This window comes from Typopeltis vanoorti, chromosome 12 (genome assembly GCF_054136105.1).
Source record: "Typopeltis vanoorti isolate ZY-2024b chromosome 12, IOZ_Tvanoo_1.0, whole genome shotgun sequence".
Lineage (NCBI taxonomy): Eukaryota > Metazoa > Arthropoda > Arachnida > Uropygi > Thelyphonidae > Typopeltis > Typopeltis vanoorti.
This window is the reverse complement of record NC_143560.1, coordinates 125792421-125808245: the sequence shown is the minus strand read 5'-3', so window position 1 is coordinate 125808245 and position 15825 is coordinate 125792421. Positions and strand designations below refer to the sequence as shown.

At 33.4% G+C, this 15825-nt stretch overlaps 1 protein-coding gene across 1 annotated transcript in view; it reads left to right on the top strand.

Moving 5' to 3' along the window:
- LOC150101212 (dnaJ homolog subfamily B member 4-like) overlaps window positions 1–14911 on the top strand; it is a 60880-nt gene extending 45969 nt beyond the window's left edge. Inside the window, exon 3 of the mRNA XM_090401145.1 lies at window positions 13941–14911. Coding sequence (XP_090257271.1) covers window positions 13941–14171 — 231 coding nt within the window. The 3' untranslated portion in view covers window positions 14172–14911. The remainder of the gene's footprint in view (window positions 1–13940) is intronic.
- Window positions 14912–15825: the final 914 nt, after the last annotated feature.

Genomic DNA, 15825 nt, shown 5'->3' with positions numbered 1-15825 from the left:
CTCATTCCTTTGTAATTCCTTTCTCTTCTCATATTTCTAGTTCTGATATGTAAAGCAGTTACTTTAGCAAAATTAATTTTAACTGACAGTTGATTTCCAGTACCAATTTCTTGTTCAGTATTGGACACTTGATGTTTTGATGTTAAGTCAGTGTTAAGTTGTGTTACAGGCTGATCAAGAACATCACAGTTTGTATCACTATCTTTCACAGTTGGTTTATCTACAGATGATTGCACTCTATTAGGAGGTTCTTCAAAATCTCCCTGTTAGCCACATCTTTCCTGTGCATACAGACTTATTGCTTCTTCTGACATTTATTTTTCTGTTCATTAGGGATATTTCACCTCTTAAAGTCACAAGAGAAGTGATGCTTCTCCATAAAATTTGTTCCTAATATTATGTGAGAACCCAAGCTAGGTGTAAAAGGGACAATAAGTAAGTCTTGGTAGACATACAGTCTAATATCTGGTAGATAAATTTTAGTGCAAACCTTCTCATATGCTGTAAGTTTGAGTCAGAGAGAGTGGTAATTCTCACAGGTCTCCTTAATTTGGCAATGTTTTTCCACAACTTATCTCTTATTTTCAAGAAATATTGCTTACTGATGGTTGAGGCATTACAACCTATGTCAACCAGAATGTTACATTTATAACCTTGGACATTTCCTGTAATCCTCATCATTGATTCAATCTAGGGAAATTTCGAAACTTATTATATTCTCTGTGAGGAATGTGTCCAAAATTAGAATTCCATTTGTTGTTAGAGTAATTTCGTCAATCAAAGTAGCAATTCCTGGCAATGTGTCCAACTTTAATGCAACTAAGGCATTTAGGAGGACCTCTATGATCAGTGAGATATTCTCTCCTTGTCTGAGGTTGGGAGACAATGGACATCTGTTGTTTAACATTCTCTAGTACATGCACTACTTTATCCAGATTAGTCAAAATGGGTTTATTTTGTCTTTCTACTTCCAGTTTGATCATCTCGCTAATTTTATCTGCTGTGGGGTTGTAGTCTTCTTGAGATTTTTCAGTGATTGCTGCTAATTGTTTCATCACTTCATCAAAAACTATTCATTATTGGTTGTTGCAGCTTCTCTACTTCCTGGTGAACTAAGGTTTGTACTTCTTTCATTAACTTCTTGTTGGATTGTTCGTTACTCTCAGATAAGCGGTTACAATTTATGGAATTTTCTTCATTAATTTTCTTCCCTTCCTCTTTCTTTTTAGGCTCCTTTGAGGTTTCATTTAGGCCTAGGAAACAGTCAGTCCTTTCTATGATGTTTACATGGCCTACACTGGATGAGGGACAAAGGCCTCCTATCATCTGTTCTTTCTCTTTGACAGCCATAAGGCACTCATCTAGTGTGGTGATCTTCTTTTTATAGGCTGTTTCCCTGAGTTCTGGCTTAACACCTTGTCGAAACTGTTGATATACTGCCTAATCCAAATGAGGTTTATCTGCATTGGATACTTTCAGACTGTTAGAAAGAGTTAACAAGCGATTGTAGAATTCGGCAACACTCTCCTTATCCTTTTGTGGAATCCTTTGTAGTTTCCACAGATTTGGTACAACACTTCTCAGTTTAGAAAATTGAGATAATAAAGCTTCCTTAAATTTTGAGTATTCAAATGTTTCTCTAAGTGTTGGAGATGAGTATAAAAATGTTTTTGCTTTACCAATTAATTTGTTTCTGAGCAATATCAATAACTGAAAGTCAGTCCAATTCTCTGAGTTTTTCAATAAAGGTAAAAAATGACAATACATCATCTAATTCCTCTCCTGAAAATTGAAGAAAGACCTGTTGGGGGTTCACAGTTCTGAAGAATTCACTGTCTTCCATTCCTGTGCTAGATGCAAGAGCCATATTGGATTATCCATTTACTACTTTAATTCTCACAACTTCAAGTTTAAAACTATTCAAAATATAATTCTTTGCCTGATTTGTTCCACAACCAACTCACCGTGATTCACTTAACCTTAGTACTAAAATTTTAGGAATTAGTTCCTCTTTAGTATAAAAAAAACTTAATCTCTCAATACTTGTGAATCAACATCCTGTCGACTGTGCCATTTTGTTGGTTTCTAATATCGTTCATCCACTTTTATATTTGCTAGTTGTTGGTTGACCCCACATTCGAACATAAAGAAAATTTTTATTATACTGCGCCACTATGTTTTAAATTACACAATCATTGTGAAGGAATCAAGCATCAAATAGCACTACAGGCTGATAATTTCTTAACTATATTTAGGGTTTCCCGCGAGATTCATATTTCAATGAGCGGTGCAATGAAACTGAAATTAGGCAAGTACAAGAATCAAGTTAAACAAGATATTTAATTCTCTCACAAAATTATTCTTACATAAGAAACAAGAACTCTATTAAGATCACTACAATTAGAAAATAATTTATACATTCAATTATTAAGATTCTACTCAGCTGAGTGCATCATTTACTGCTAGAACTTATATGACTCACAATTCACATCAGTTAGGATTTCAACTTAGTTTCACTTATTCAGCAAAACATTCAAAAGTTAGTTCTTTTTAGTCTCAGTGAAATATTCGTAAACTTCAATTTATCAAATACTTAACAAGCATCATCCATATTTATCAGAGGATTAAAATAGTTCTTAAAAGGCTCAGTCTTGATTTTACATATACATAGTGAGATAACACATTCAAACACAAACTAATTCTTCAATGTGGTTTCTCACGTTAGCTTCACAAGAAAATGTTTTATAATATCACTCATTCAAGCTTGACTAGCTGGCTCCAGCAACACGAAATTTCACCAAGTTCTCCGGACACAAGCAACACTATCACACGTTAGATATAGAATAGATATTCTTACCAGTATGATCATCATAGCTTGCACATTATGGAAAATTCTTACAACGCTTCTAGGCATTCGATAATCTTTCACTTTAGGCAACACAAAACTTATAGTAACCCCGAATTCGATAACTTATTTGTTATAACTGGAAAATTCCTTTACAAGGTGACAGGAAACTATAAATAAATATGAGTTTGAAGTAAGATTCAATAAGATCGGAACAAGTTTCCAAATCCTTGTTATGTCGTACGATCCCAGGATAGATTACATCTCATGACCTTCCTGTACTCTCTCCATTTTCTTTCTGGTTCCTTCTTCCTATATCCCATAATTCTTCTGCATTTTCCTGACCAAACTTGTTTTTTCTCCACTTGTTTAGTTTACAACGAAATTCCCACGTGATCGTTGTACAGTTCCCCACGCTAAGGCATGCGCTATCTAAAAATAACTTAGTTTTCTGGCAGCAACCAATCAAATCACATTAGCAGAGTCTGTTAGAATTACTTTCACTTTCAGTAACAACAAATAAAATGCATATATTACGGTTCACTTAGGATACATTTACAAGTTATATAAAGAATTTATATAGAATAAATAAATAAATAAATAAAAATTACAATTATTATTTCAATGAAAAAGCAACAGTAAGTGTTTAAATTATAATTTACTTAGGAGCAAACTTAACTCAGGAAATGCAATTCATGTTAAGTCATGAATGAAGTACGAATAATCATAAAATTCTTCATTCACAATTTAACAGGAGTATCTGGAACAAAGAGGACGAGTTTGTAGTCCTGGTAAATATAACATGGCTTTAGATTGTAGGCATTAGTGAGATGTGGCTCTCAGAGGCTGATATACTAAATGGTATTAAGTGTAAAGGATATAGCATGCTTGGGAAGGAGGGGATTGATGCCAATGATATTGAATGATTTGAGCCCCATTAGGGAGAAAGCTATGATTACAATACTAATTAACAATTTTCCACATAACAGTGAGTATGAAGCTATCTGGTGTGAGGTGGATTCTAAAAGATCAGATACATAACAGGACATTGTTAGAGACCTAGTGGATCATTTGCTTGTGTGATGACAAAGTGCATCACCAAATCAACCTTTGGATGGTAAATGAGTAATCATCATGGGCAAGTTTAATTATTGGAGCATTGATTGAGTAGCAGTGAAATTTCAAAACAATTTATTGAGCTGTTGCAAGACAACTTCCTCAAGCAGCATGTGACAGAAGGAACTCAAGGTTCAAAGAGTGTTAGATCTGTGTTATTCCATTCAGAAAAGGCCTACATACTGAACTACAAAGCAAGAAATTATGATCAAATGAGAAGCATACTAGGTTCTGTGCCATGCTATTATTGCTAAACGGGAAGATATCTATCAATGCATGGGATGCATTTAAAAAAGACTTACATGATGCAATATCAGTGTGATCCAAAAATTTGAAGAATAAATAGGTCATGAGTGAAATGTATGTACAGTCTTATGAAATAAGAGATTCTTAAGAAAAATATTGTGTGGAGGATTGCCCATAAGGATGATGTCATTCTTGTAGATAAGCTTATATGTTGGTTAGACATAGCTTCTCATTTTTTTAGGAAATAATGTAAATTAGAAATTATTAATTGTAAAAAACTTTAATAACTACTTATATTTCGGCAGTGTTACATTGCCATCTTCTGGGATCACAAAACAATGATATGTGCATCTAGTCACTCACACTAATGTAGAAAGTATTTTTAACTTGGGTATAATTATGTTAAAGATACCAAGCAATTTTAAACTGGTTTTACTCCATTTTTCCCAAGTGAGCAAACAGACAAACTTGTTTTGGTAAAATACTTATAAGCTCTGCATTACTAAATCTTGGTATTTCTATTTCTAGCCTGGCTCCCACTGATGAGACCTCAATAAAGGTCGAAACCGGTCTGGGTAGTGGCCCCTTGCCTTTAATACAAAACATCATACATCCCCTTCTTGGAGATATGTTTTGGCATTAAGGGTAAATATTAAGATTAGTGATCAGAGCTTGCTCCACCTTTACCACGAGTTGCCTTGGTCTTGCACTACCTGTGGGATCAGCTAGTCTTGCATCAATTGCAGGCGCAAACTTGACATTTTGTCTGTTTGCTCACTTGGGAAAAATGGAGTAAAACCAGGTTTAAAATTGCTTGGTATCTTTAACTCACTCACACTAAGCTGAAGAAAGGCAACAGAAGTTAGTCCTAGAGTCCTAAATGGTGCCCCTAGTGGGCTGTCTTTTGGTTTGTCTTGGCCATTGGGCTGATGATCTTAGGATGTATGCTTCCCAAATTTGGGGCATTCTCATGCACCCAAATTTGTTGAGGTTTGGAAAGTTTTTCAGAACTGAGGCACATTCAAGGAATAGTCTTTCATACTTGTACTTGCTGCAGTGTAATAGTGTCCAAAGCATGGTCAGCAAGTCCTGAGTGGCTGTATTGGTGGAACCGGATGTAGTCCTTATGTTCGGATATCCTGATATTTGCTGTCCTGCATGGATGCTAAAAGAGCGCTCAGGTAAACTGGCTATGCCTTTGACAAGACTGTATAATTTGAGTCTCAGAACAGGGAAGATTCTAGTAGTGGAAAGAATTTTTGATAATCCCATTGCACTAGAGTGCTGCAAAGAATCTAACTATTGACCGGTCAGTATCTCTGGTGTAGTAGCAAAGATTTTGAGAAAGTTGGTAAGAGCTTGCATACAGAAATGAGTCGATGGTGAATCTATATTTTGCAAAGAATATCATAAGTTGACTAAGGGAAAGTCATATTGGAGTAACTTGCTCATGTTTTATAATAATGCCATAGTTGAGTTAGACAAAGAGAATGAATAGTGGATAGACCATACTTTTGGATTTTGCTAATGCTTTTTACAGGATACAGCTTGTAAGGCTGTTACATAAGTTGGAAGATATGAAAGTAAATTATAAACTATTGCCTTTGGATTAGAGCACTGTTTCTCAATGTTTTTTGGATCATGTCCCACCTGAACGTCTGAAAGATTTTGATGCCTCCCCTCTAGCATAATAGTCAGGCAAGTTCTGAAAAAGTATAATATAAATATGTGCATGTACATTTTCTAATTGCCCCCCTCCCCTGTGGGGAATACGCTCCATGTTGAGAAACACTGGATTAGAGGATGGCTGACTGACAGATATCAAAAAAGTGGGTATGGGCAAGACCATACTTACTTTTCTTGCGGTGGGCTGGGCCCAAGGCACTAGTGTGCTCCGGGACCCTCCTTCATTGTTTGGTGCCCTTAAATCAGCCCTAATTTTTAGTCCCCCCCCCAACTAGAGCCTCATGCGCTGTGAATAAGTTACCTCCCTCAGTGAGCTCCTGACTCCCTGGAGGTCTCTCTTAATAATAATAATGATAATAATCTGATCAAATCCCCTAACTTAAATGTTTCTCATTATTTCTTGTCCTCCTATTCACCAAACTCTGTACTTTACATTCTGAATGTTGGTTATAGAGATAGATTTAGCCTCTCTCCAAAACCAAGAGTTCTGATATTGCTTTAGTTGTTCGTCTCTGCGGTATAAACATTGGATAAAGTCCACTGGAAACTAGATGATGAAATCTGAACACAGTAGCATAAATGTGATCTAGGATGTTTATGCAGTGACAACCTCCTTATTGTAGCAGCAACATGATGTACAGTCGTTGAGACACTTACAATGTGTCCTCTAAACTTCACTCCACTCTCAAATCTCATCCATTTTTGAAGCACTGTTCCATCAATACAGTTCACAGCCCTATATCTCTACACTCCAAAATATAACACCTTGCACTTATTAAAATTAAAGTAAACACCATTCATTTATCCATGCGAAAGGTGTTCAAAATCTTCCTGAAGGGAATTAAACATCAGTAGGGTTCTGTATAATTCTTCCCAGTTTTGCAATGTCAGCAAACAAGCAAAGATCCCCCAGTTAGCCAGTCCATGTAAAATAATAACAAATAAGTTAAACAGCAGGGGCTCAAGAAGAGAACTCTTGGCACACCACTGGTTACATTCCTTCTTTTTTTTTTTTTTTTTTTGAGACACTACTCCATCTTTCACATGCTGGTATTGTTAAAAGAGCCCATTTCCAATTCTTATTTTTATGCTATTTTTTCCAACTGAACACTGAAAATATTTATAAGAATGACCTTATTGACACAGATGTTGCATGTTATGTAAAGAGCTTAGGATGTGTCTGTTTATTTCATTTCATAATAAAGGAAACAGCAGTAGAGAACTGTAGTTTTGAGTATTGCAGATTTTTAACTACAGTTCTATATAGCTGCAGATATTGCAGTTCTATAAATTTCATAGAATGTGAAAAGATTTATGTTTGGTTTTCTGCAAATCTATACCAAACAACTGCAGAAACTAAGTATTCTGTGAAATGATTCTAATTAGAAGTATGAATAAACAAGGCATAATTTTTTTTTTAACATTGGCCTTCTTAAAAGTCATACATATGTGATCAATTTATGAAATAATCATGAAAGTCATTATTTTCAATAAAGTCTTTGGGGAGAGGGGGAGAAGGAAGGAACAGTCATCTAAGCATAATTAGTCAAAATTAACAACAAAAAAAAAGTTAAAAATATGATTGCAACCTCTTCTGTATATTAAAAAAAAAAAAAAAAATTATGTAGTTTCTCTTATTTTGTCTTGTGGTTAGCAACAAACTATGATTATATGATGAAATTACCAGAAATAACAGCAGGGTATATGTTCTGCTTGTCTAATAGTTATACTAAGGAATTAAGCATTTTGTGCTTTCAGTAGTGCTGGTTAAGAGGTACATGCATCAATGCAATTTCTTATCCTAGTAGTATTGGAGAGAACTCAGTGATCATGCAGGTTATTGATATTTCTGTTTAACATCTCTATCTTTTTCTGCAAAGCTGGAACATGAATAAAATATCCAAACTTGCCATGAGCCTAGTACCTTATGGCAGTATGTTTCCATTTCCTAAAACAACCAAGATATAGATGATAACTCTTTCCTCACAGTGCACACCACATTCTTATGAACTGGATTTTAATTTTCAGCTGCCAGTTATCATGCCATTTCAAATCACCACCAAAATTTCAAAATAGTTATTTTTAATTTGAGTGGTAATCTTGCATATTGCAGGATCCAGATGAATTCCAAGTGTCACTTATATTGAACTGTGCTTCATGAAATATTTTTTATGTGAATGGAACACTTGAACCACTGTAGATCTGCATTTTACATTCCTTGTGAAGCCTGAAAAAAAGTCTCATATGGAGGTGGCAGGATTTTCCATCACACACTTACCCTTTTTATCCCAGAAAAACACAAACACAATTCTTCAAGTATCATCCCCTAGGAGGTTGGTAACCATGTCATGGAACTTTTTTCTTTCTTTCTTTTGCTGCTCTGGAACATTTAGCCAAGCCAGTCCAGTCCTTAATGTCTTCAAACCACATTCTCCTGGGTCTACCACTCCCTCTTTTTCTGTCCAGTTTCCCTTTTAATATTAATTTCTGAATGCCTTCTCGTCTAGTTAGATGTCCAAAATATTTAAGTTTTCGTTCTTTAATTATTTTCATTAATATTTTCATTTTTGCTTTCTTTAAAACATCTTCATTTTCTCTGTCCATGATATTTTCAACATTCTTCTGATGGTCCACATTTCAAAAGCTACTAATTTTTTCTCTGCTTCTTTATTAAAGTCCAAGTTTTCCTATTGAAGAGAAGGCTTAACCAGATATAGCACTTTATTAATCTTTTTCTTGTGTGTGTTAATGTCTCTGGATGTTAGAAGAGTTTTCATATCAATAAAGGCTTTTCATGCTATCTCTATTCTTTAAAGGAATTTCTTCCTTCTGAAAACATTTGTCCCAAATATATATAAAAGATTTAACCTGTTCAGTTTTCTTTTGTTAGCAGTTATATTTACTTTCTTATTTATTGGTTCTTTTGATATAATCATGCACTTTGTTTTCTTCAGGTTAATAATTAATCCCATGCCTAAGATTCTGTTGTAAATTTCTGTGACTAAGTTTTAAAGATCATTTTCAGATTTAGCAATAAGGACCATGTCATCTGCATACCTGAAGTTCCTACCCCTGACTTTTACGCCCTTCAGTTCTGCAATATCTTTAAAAATTTCTTTGCTGTATATATATTATTATACAATAAAGGTGATAAGACACATCCTTGTCTTACTCCTTTTTTGATTTCAAAGCTGTCAGAATATGCATTTTTGTATCTTATTGAGGCCATTTGATTCCAGTATACAAGGGTGGTCTGAAAAGTTCTCGGCCTCGACCATCTATGGTCGAGGCCGAGAACCATTCGGCAAGATTTTTTTTTCTAAGTTGGTACATCTGTCATAAGCATCCATGTGAAATTGCAAGTCATTCTATCAAGTAGTTTGTTTTATACAGCTGTCTGAAGCAAAAGTGTTGTCTGTATCCCTTGAAATGGATAAAATTGAGTATCTTGAGGTTATAAAATTCTTTGTAAAAGAAGGTTTAATGCCAAAAGAAATTCATTCGAAGCTCATAAACGTTTATGGGCACTCTTCTCCTTCGTTTTCAACAATTAACAAATGGGCTGCCGAGTTTAAACATGGCCCCAGCCTTGAAGATGATTCACATGAAGGACGTCCAAAAAGTGTTAGCAACACCACAAATCATTGATCAAGTGCACGATATGGTTGGATGACTGGCGAATCAAAGTGTGTGAAATTGCTGAGACTATAGGCATTTCAAAAGAACGGACATATTTTGCATGAAGAATTGCAAATGAAAAAACTTTGTGCAAGATGGGTGAAATGCTTGCTCACAGCAGATCAAAAACACACTCACATGAAAATCTTTGAACAGTACTTTCGATTTCTTACTATGGATGAGACTTGGATTCACCATTACACACACACACACCAGAAGACAAAGTCGGTTCCATCAGCAGGAAAGGTTTGTATTGGTGTTTTGGGATGCTAAAGGCATTTTGTTTATTAATTATCTTGAAAAGGGTAAAACAATAACCAGGGAATAATATTCTGATCTTTTAACCAGACTAAATGAAAAAATTCATGAGAAAAGATCCAGTTTACCAAAACACCTTTGTGGGCAGGTGCATTGTCCTGATGAAAGATGATTTTTTTTTTCTTCTGCAATGGGAAAATTAAGGGATCAGCACTATGAATTGTTGAAACATCCACCCTATTCCCCAGATTTGGCTCCCTCTGACGAATCGAGAGGTGATTGCAGCTGTAGAGGGATATTTTGCAGATCTTACTGAGAACCACTACAGGGACAGAATAATGGTACTGGAATAAATGTATTAGTCTTAAGGGAGATTATGTTGAAAAATAATTTTGAAATTATAAATTTGTTCTTTCATTGTTAGGCCAAGAACTTTTCAGACCACCCTCTTGTATTTGTAATTATGCATAGATCTTTTCTTTGTAGACCATTGTTCTGTAGGATATGTATTAACTTGTGATCTATTGAATCAAATGCTTTGGTGTAATCAATAAAACAAAGATATGTTTTACTGGTTATCAAGGCTTCTTTCACATAATGTTTTCATATTGAAAATTCCTTCTCTTGTACCTTTTGTCTTTTTGAAAACCTGATCGAGTTTCTTCTATTTATAGTGAAAAAGTGCCTTTTATTCTTTCTAGGATTATTTCCAGTAATAATTTCATAACATTGCTTGTTAAATTATTAGTCGATATTCTGCATATTCTTAAGTTCTTGGAATTTTGGGGATAGTGACCAAGATGGATTTTCTTAGTCATCAGGGATATATCCTGTATCATATATATTATTAAAAAGAACCTTTAGATCATTAATTGCGTTATCATTGAATTTTTTAAACACTCTCCTTTTTGCTGACGACCAAATAATAATTACAAATTCTGAAGATAACTTACAGAAAGCTATTAGATCTAAATGAGATAGCCAAAGATTATGATATGATAATATCAACAGAAACATCAAAAACTATGGCCTTTAAAGGACAAGATCTAGCAAGAACTAAGATAGTAATAGATAACAAGATCTTAGAACAGATGAATTCATTTAACTACCTAGGATGTATGATCACATATGAAAAAGATATAAACGTAAAAATTGCAAAATATTTAAAAATAACGGGTGTAATTAACTCTATATTTAAACCAAATTAGACTAAAAGTATACAATATATTAGCCCTACCAGTCTTATTGTATGGAAGTGAAATCTGGACAATAAAACAAAAAGACAAACAAAGATTAATAACAGCAGAAATGAAGTTTATGAGAAAAACTGCAAAGTATACTCTATTTGATCACAAAAGAAACGAAGAAATTATGAAAGAATTAAACCAAGAGTCAGTAATAGTAATGGATGGAACATGTTTAAAGAATGAAAATATAAAGATTACCAAAACAAGCCTTAAAGTACAAGCCATTAGGAAAAAGAAAACAGGACGTCCTCTTAAACGATGACTTCTAACGCCAGAAAAGGCCACTCTAGGCCTAAATCCTTGATATGCATGATAATGATGATTAAATTTCTTCAACAATTTGATAGGGATCTGATCAGGGCCTGGTGTTTTACCTGTTTCCATTTGACTTATAGCACATTCTATTTCTCCATATGTAATTGGTTCACCATCCGTATTTTGTGTATCTGGTGCATCTGTGCGATCAGTCATACAGTTCTTTTCCATATTCTTTCTTTTTATGATATCTTGTGTTTCTCGTAGTATTTTTTTTTTATTTGTCAGAGCTTGGATTGATTTATGCATTTTTTTACTGTTGAGTTTGTTGTCCAATTCCTCTATTTCTTTACATTTTTCATTTAGCCACTTGTCTTTATCCTTCCTGCATTAATTTTTTATCATTTTACTGAGTACTTTATACTGTGATGTATTTTTTTATTGTATTTCATTTTTAGAATAATCATGTTGGCTGTCTCATATATTGCACTTCTAAATTTTGACCATCTTTTTTCAATTTCTTCTGTGTTGCTAAATATATTGTCTTCTGTTTCATATCCTACATAATCTAATTTTTTCCTAATATCTGAGTTAAAATATCTGCATATACCTGATTAACACCATTATGTTATCAGGTATATGCAGAGCTGTCAAGTCTTTCAGTATGACTGTTTTTAAAAATGTTTTCACATTTAATCTTTCAAGTAGACACAACAGGGTTATGATCTGAACCTATATCAGCACCTGGGTATGTTTTGGTTATATTATTTTTGTATTCATTATAAAATATATTTGATTTCTTATAGAGTTATCAGGATTTATTTAAGTATATAGTCTGCACTTTGGATGTTGAAAGAAAGTATTCATTATGCATAGGTTGTTTGATTGCAGAATTGTATCAATTTCTCACCCAGATTTTCTTCCCTTTCTCCAACCTTTGCATTCAAGTTACCCATCACTATGAGTATCTCTGATTTAGCATATTCTGTAGATTTTTGTAAGTTATTATAAAAATTTTCCGTTTCTTCAGTGCGAGTGAATTCTCATATCACATGTATGCAATGGTTTAGATTATGTCAATATATAATTCCAATTCTTGAAATTTCTCTATCACATTATAAGACAAGTTTAAGCTCATATGCATATTCACTGTGTCACAATTAACACAACTTCTTTTGTATTCAAGATATCAAGTAATTTTATATGCACTTGGTTTTTAATCCTATTTCCCAAGTAAGCAAACAGACATGTATGTCAAGTTTGCGCCTGCACGTAGTGCAAGACTGAGCAACTCTTGGTAAAAGTGGATTAAGCTCCGATCACTTTCCTTAGTATTTTTTCCCTTAATGCAAAGCACATCCCCTTGCGGAAATGTATGATGCTATGCATTAAAAGAATGGGTAACTACCCAGACCAGTTTCAACCTTTATTGAGGTCTCATCAGTGGGAGCCAGACCTGAAATACGAAGGTTGAAGTAATGCAGAGCTTATATGAATTTTACCTAAACAAGTTGCTTTACCTTATTAAATAAAATCTCAGGATGAGAGATAGATGTAGAAAGTTTTTTTAACTTGGGTATATTATGTATTCAAGATACCAAGTAATTTTATATAAACTTGGTTTTTAATCCTATTTCCCAAATAAGCAAACAGACAAGTATGCCAAGTTTGCACCTGCACATAGTGCAAGACTGAGGCAACTCGTGGTTAAAGTGGATTAAGCTCCGATCACTTTCCTTAATATTTTTCCCTTAATGCAAAGCACATCCCCTTGCGGAAATGTATAATGCTATGCATTAAAGGCAGGGGTCACTACCCAGACCGGTTTCGACCTTTATTGAGGTCTCGTCAGTGGGAGCCAGACCTGAAATATGAAGGTTGAAGTAATGCAGAGCTTATATGAATTTTACCTCTTTTACCATGAGTTGCCTTGGTCCTGCACGAGTTGCCTCAGTCTTGCACTATGTGCAGGTGCAAACTTGACATACTTGTCTGTTTGCTTACTTGGGAAACAGGATTAAAAACCAAGTTTACATAAAATTACTTGGTATCTTGAATACATAATATACCCAAGTTAAAAAACTTTCTACATCTATCTCTCATCCTGAGATTTTATTTAATAAGGTCAAAGCACCTTGTGGCAACTTGTTTAGGTAAAATTCATATAAGCTCTGCATTACTTCAACCTTCGTATTTCAGGTCTGGCCTTGGTCCTGCACTATGTGCAGGTGCCAACTTGACATAATTGTCTGTTTGCTTACTTGGGAAATAGGATTAAAAACCAAGTTTATATAAAATTACTTGGTATCTTGAATACATAATATACCCAAGTTAAAAAAACTTTCTACAACTTCTTTTGCTTCAAGGAAAACAAAATTTTTCAGATTGTTGATCAGTATTATTTTAATCATTAAAGTATCTATAAAATTCGAATTAAGTAATGTAAAATTATGGAAGGAATCGAAAATTAAATTTGAAAAATCTAATTACTATAAAATGTCTAAATAAGATGAATAATTAGAATATTAAAAGTATTAGTATATTTATTTATTTTTGAAAAACTTTCTTTATGTATATTAGTAAGTTTGATATTACACTTTATTTTTCAGTCCCTTTGTGGTACAAAGATAGACATTCCTACAATTTCAGGAGAAAAGATTGCCTTGCAGATGAATGACATAATTAAACCCAATACATGTCGAAGGTTCTCTGGAAAAGGACTTCCGTATCCTAAAGAACCTTCTAGAAGAGGTGATCTGATTGTAACTTTTGATGTGAGATTTCCAGATCATCTGACAGAAACCACAAAAATGACTCTTCGAGAATGTCTACCTAATTGAGTTTATAGAAGCTTTATTTTTGAATCAGGTGTGATATGGAAACCAGTATTGTTTTCTTAACTTTCATGAAAAGTGATACATCAGCTGTTTTCTTGTGAATTGAAAGAGCATGTGCAAAATGCTCATTCTGCTGAATGTTCTAAATATTTACAGAGGGTCTTTATTTATTAGGATGCAAGGTGGATCCATATGGAATATAATACTGGTTCACGTGATTTCACATATAACTGACAATTTTTAAATTTTATATATATTTTGGAAAAGACATTTTTTAGATATTTTATAGATTATGAAAACAAAAACAAGGAGAAAGAAGTGCAGCATTTGTATAATGACCTTTCCATGAAAAATTAATAAGTTAATGTTGCATTACACCTCTCATAATTAGCTGCTCAAACTTTTTTTTTTTTACTGCCATATTTATTAACTGTTATGAAACTAACATAGCAGTTAATGATTATCAAATTGTTATTTGCGTTATTTTAAATATTATTACAAAATATTTAAAGTTAATACAGTAAACTCTTGTTTATCCAACCTTCTGTTTTCAGAATTCTCCTATAATTGGCCTTTGCTTAAAAATTACCTTCCCTGTACATTAGCTATTTTTGGTTTTATTAGGAAAATATCTCATTCATCTTTCAAAAAGTTTACAAAAATATCCAAGCTACTGAACTCTAACCTGTTTTGTTAAAACAAAAATATTAATGGAAAAATAAAGTGTTTTTTTACACCATTGTTACCCTAACACTGGTTAACACTGCTATAGTGTGCACACTTTGCACTGCCTAACACAGTTATTTTAACATGCTTATGTAGAATTTTAAGAAGTAGTAAGTTTCAACATTTTTATGATTTTTCCTTTTACGTTACTATAATCTATGCCTTAGTTATTAAATTTTAATCATTAATTTATTTAATTAAAAAGCAATCATAAAAAATAGGAAACTCTTCTTTGTGATCTGTGTTTCTCAAGTAATGTGACACCAAGGTCTCTTGAGGTATAGGCTAGCATAATGCTTTGTTTCTGATACTTCAGTTTTCACATTTTATCAGTATTCTAAATATCTATATATTGAGTTTTCATGATGAACTAATAGCTATAATGCTTTATCATTAATATGCTTCTCAACTATCTATAATTTTTGATTAACTGATCACTCCAGAGTTTTTACTGTTGAACAGGAGTTTACTGTATTTTGGGTTCATATTTAGTTTAACTTGAAATGCATAGTGTGTGTTCATACACATGCAAAAACGGATTTATTTCTTGATGATATTTTAACTAGATATTTGTTTGCAATTTGCAGGTCAGTTACAATTTTTATCTCTTTAAATGTTAGCCTAGATGTATGTCTGGGATTGCACAACCTTACATATTCATCTAATAATACTTGTGCCTTATCTGAAAAGCTCAAGTTTCATTATGGTGCATTTTTCAGATGTGATCTGCTAATGTTCCTATATATTATTATAATGCCAATTTTATTAATTCATTTGGATGTTAAAATGTCAAAAGTATGGTGTAGTTTGAATTACATAAATGAAAACCATTTTGATATGACTTGGTGTAGAATTGGTAATACTTCACATAAAATGGTGTCCATATTTTTTTTATATTTTTTATTATCCATTTTGGCTAATCAGGTGTGCC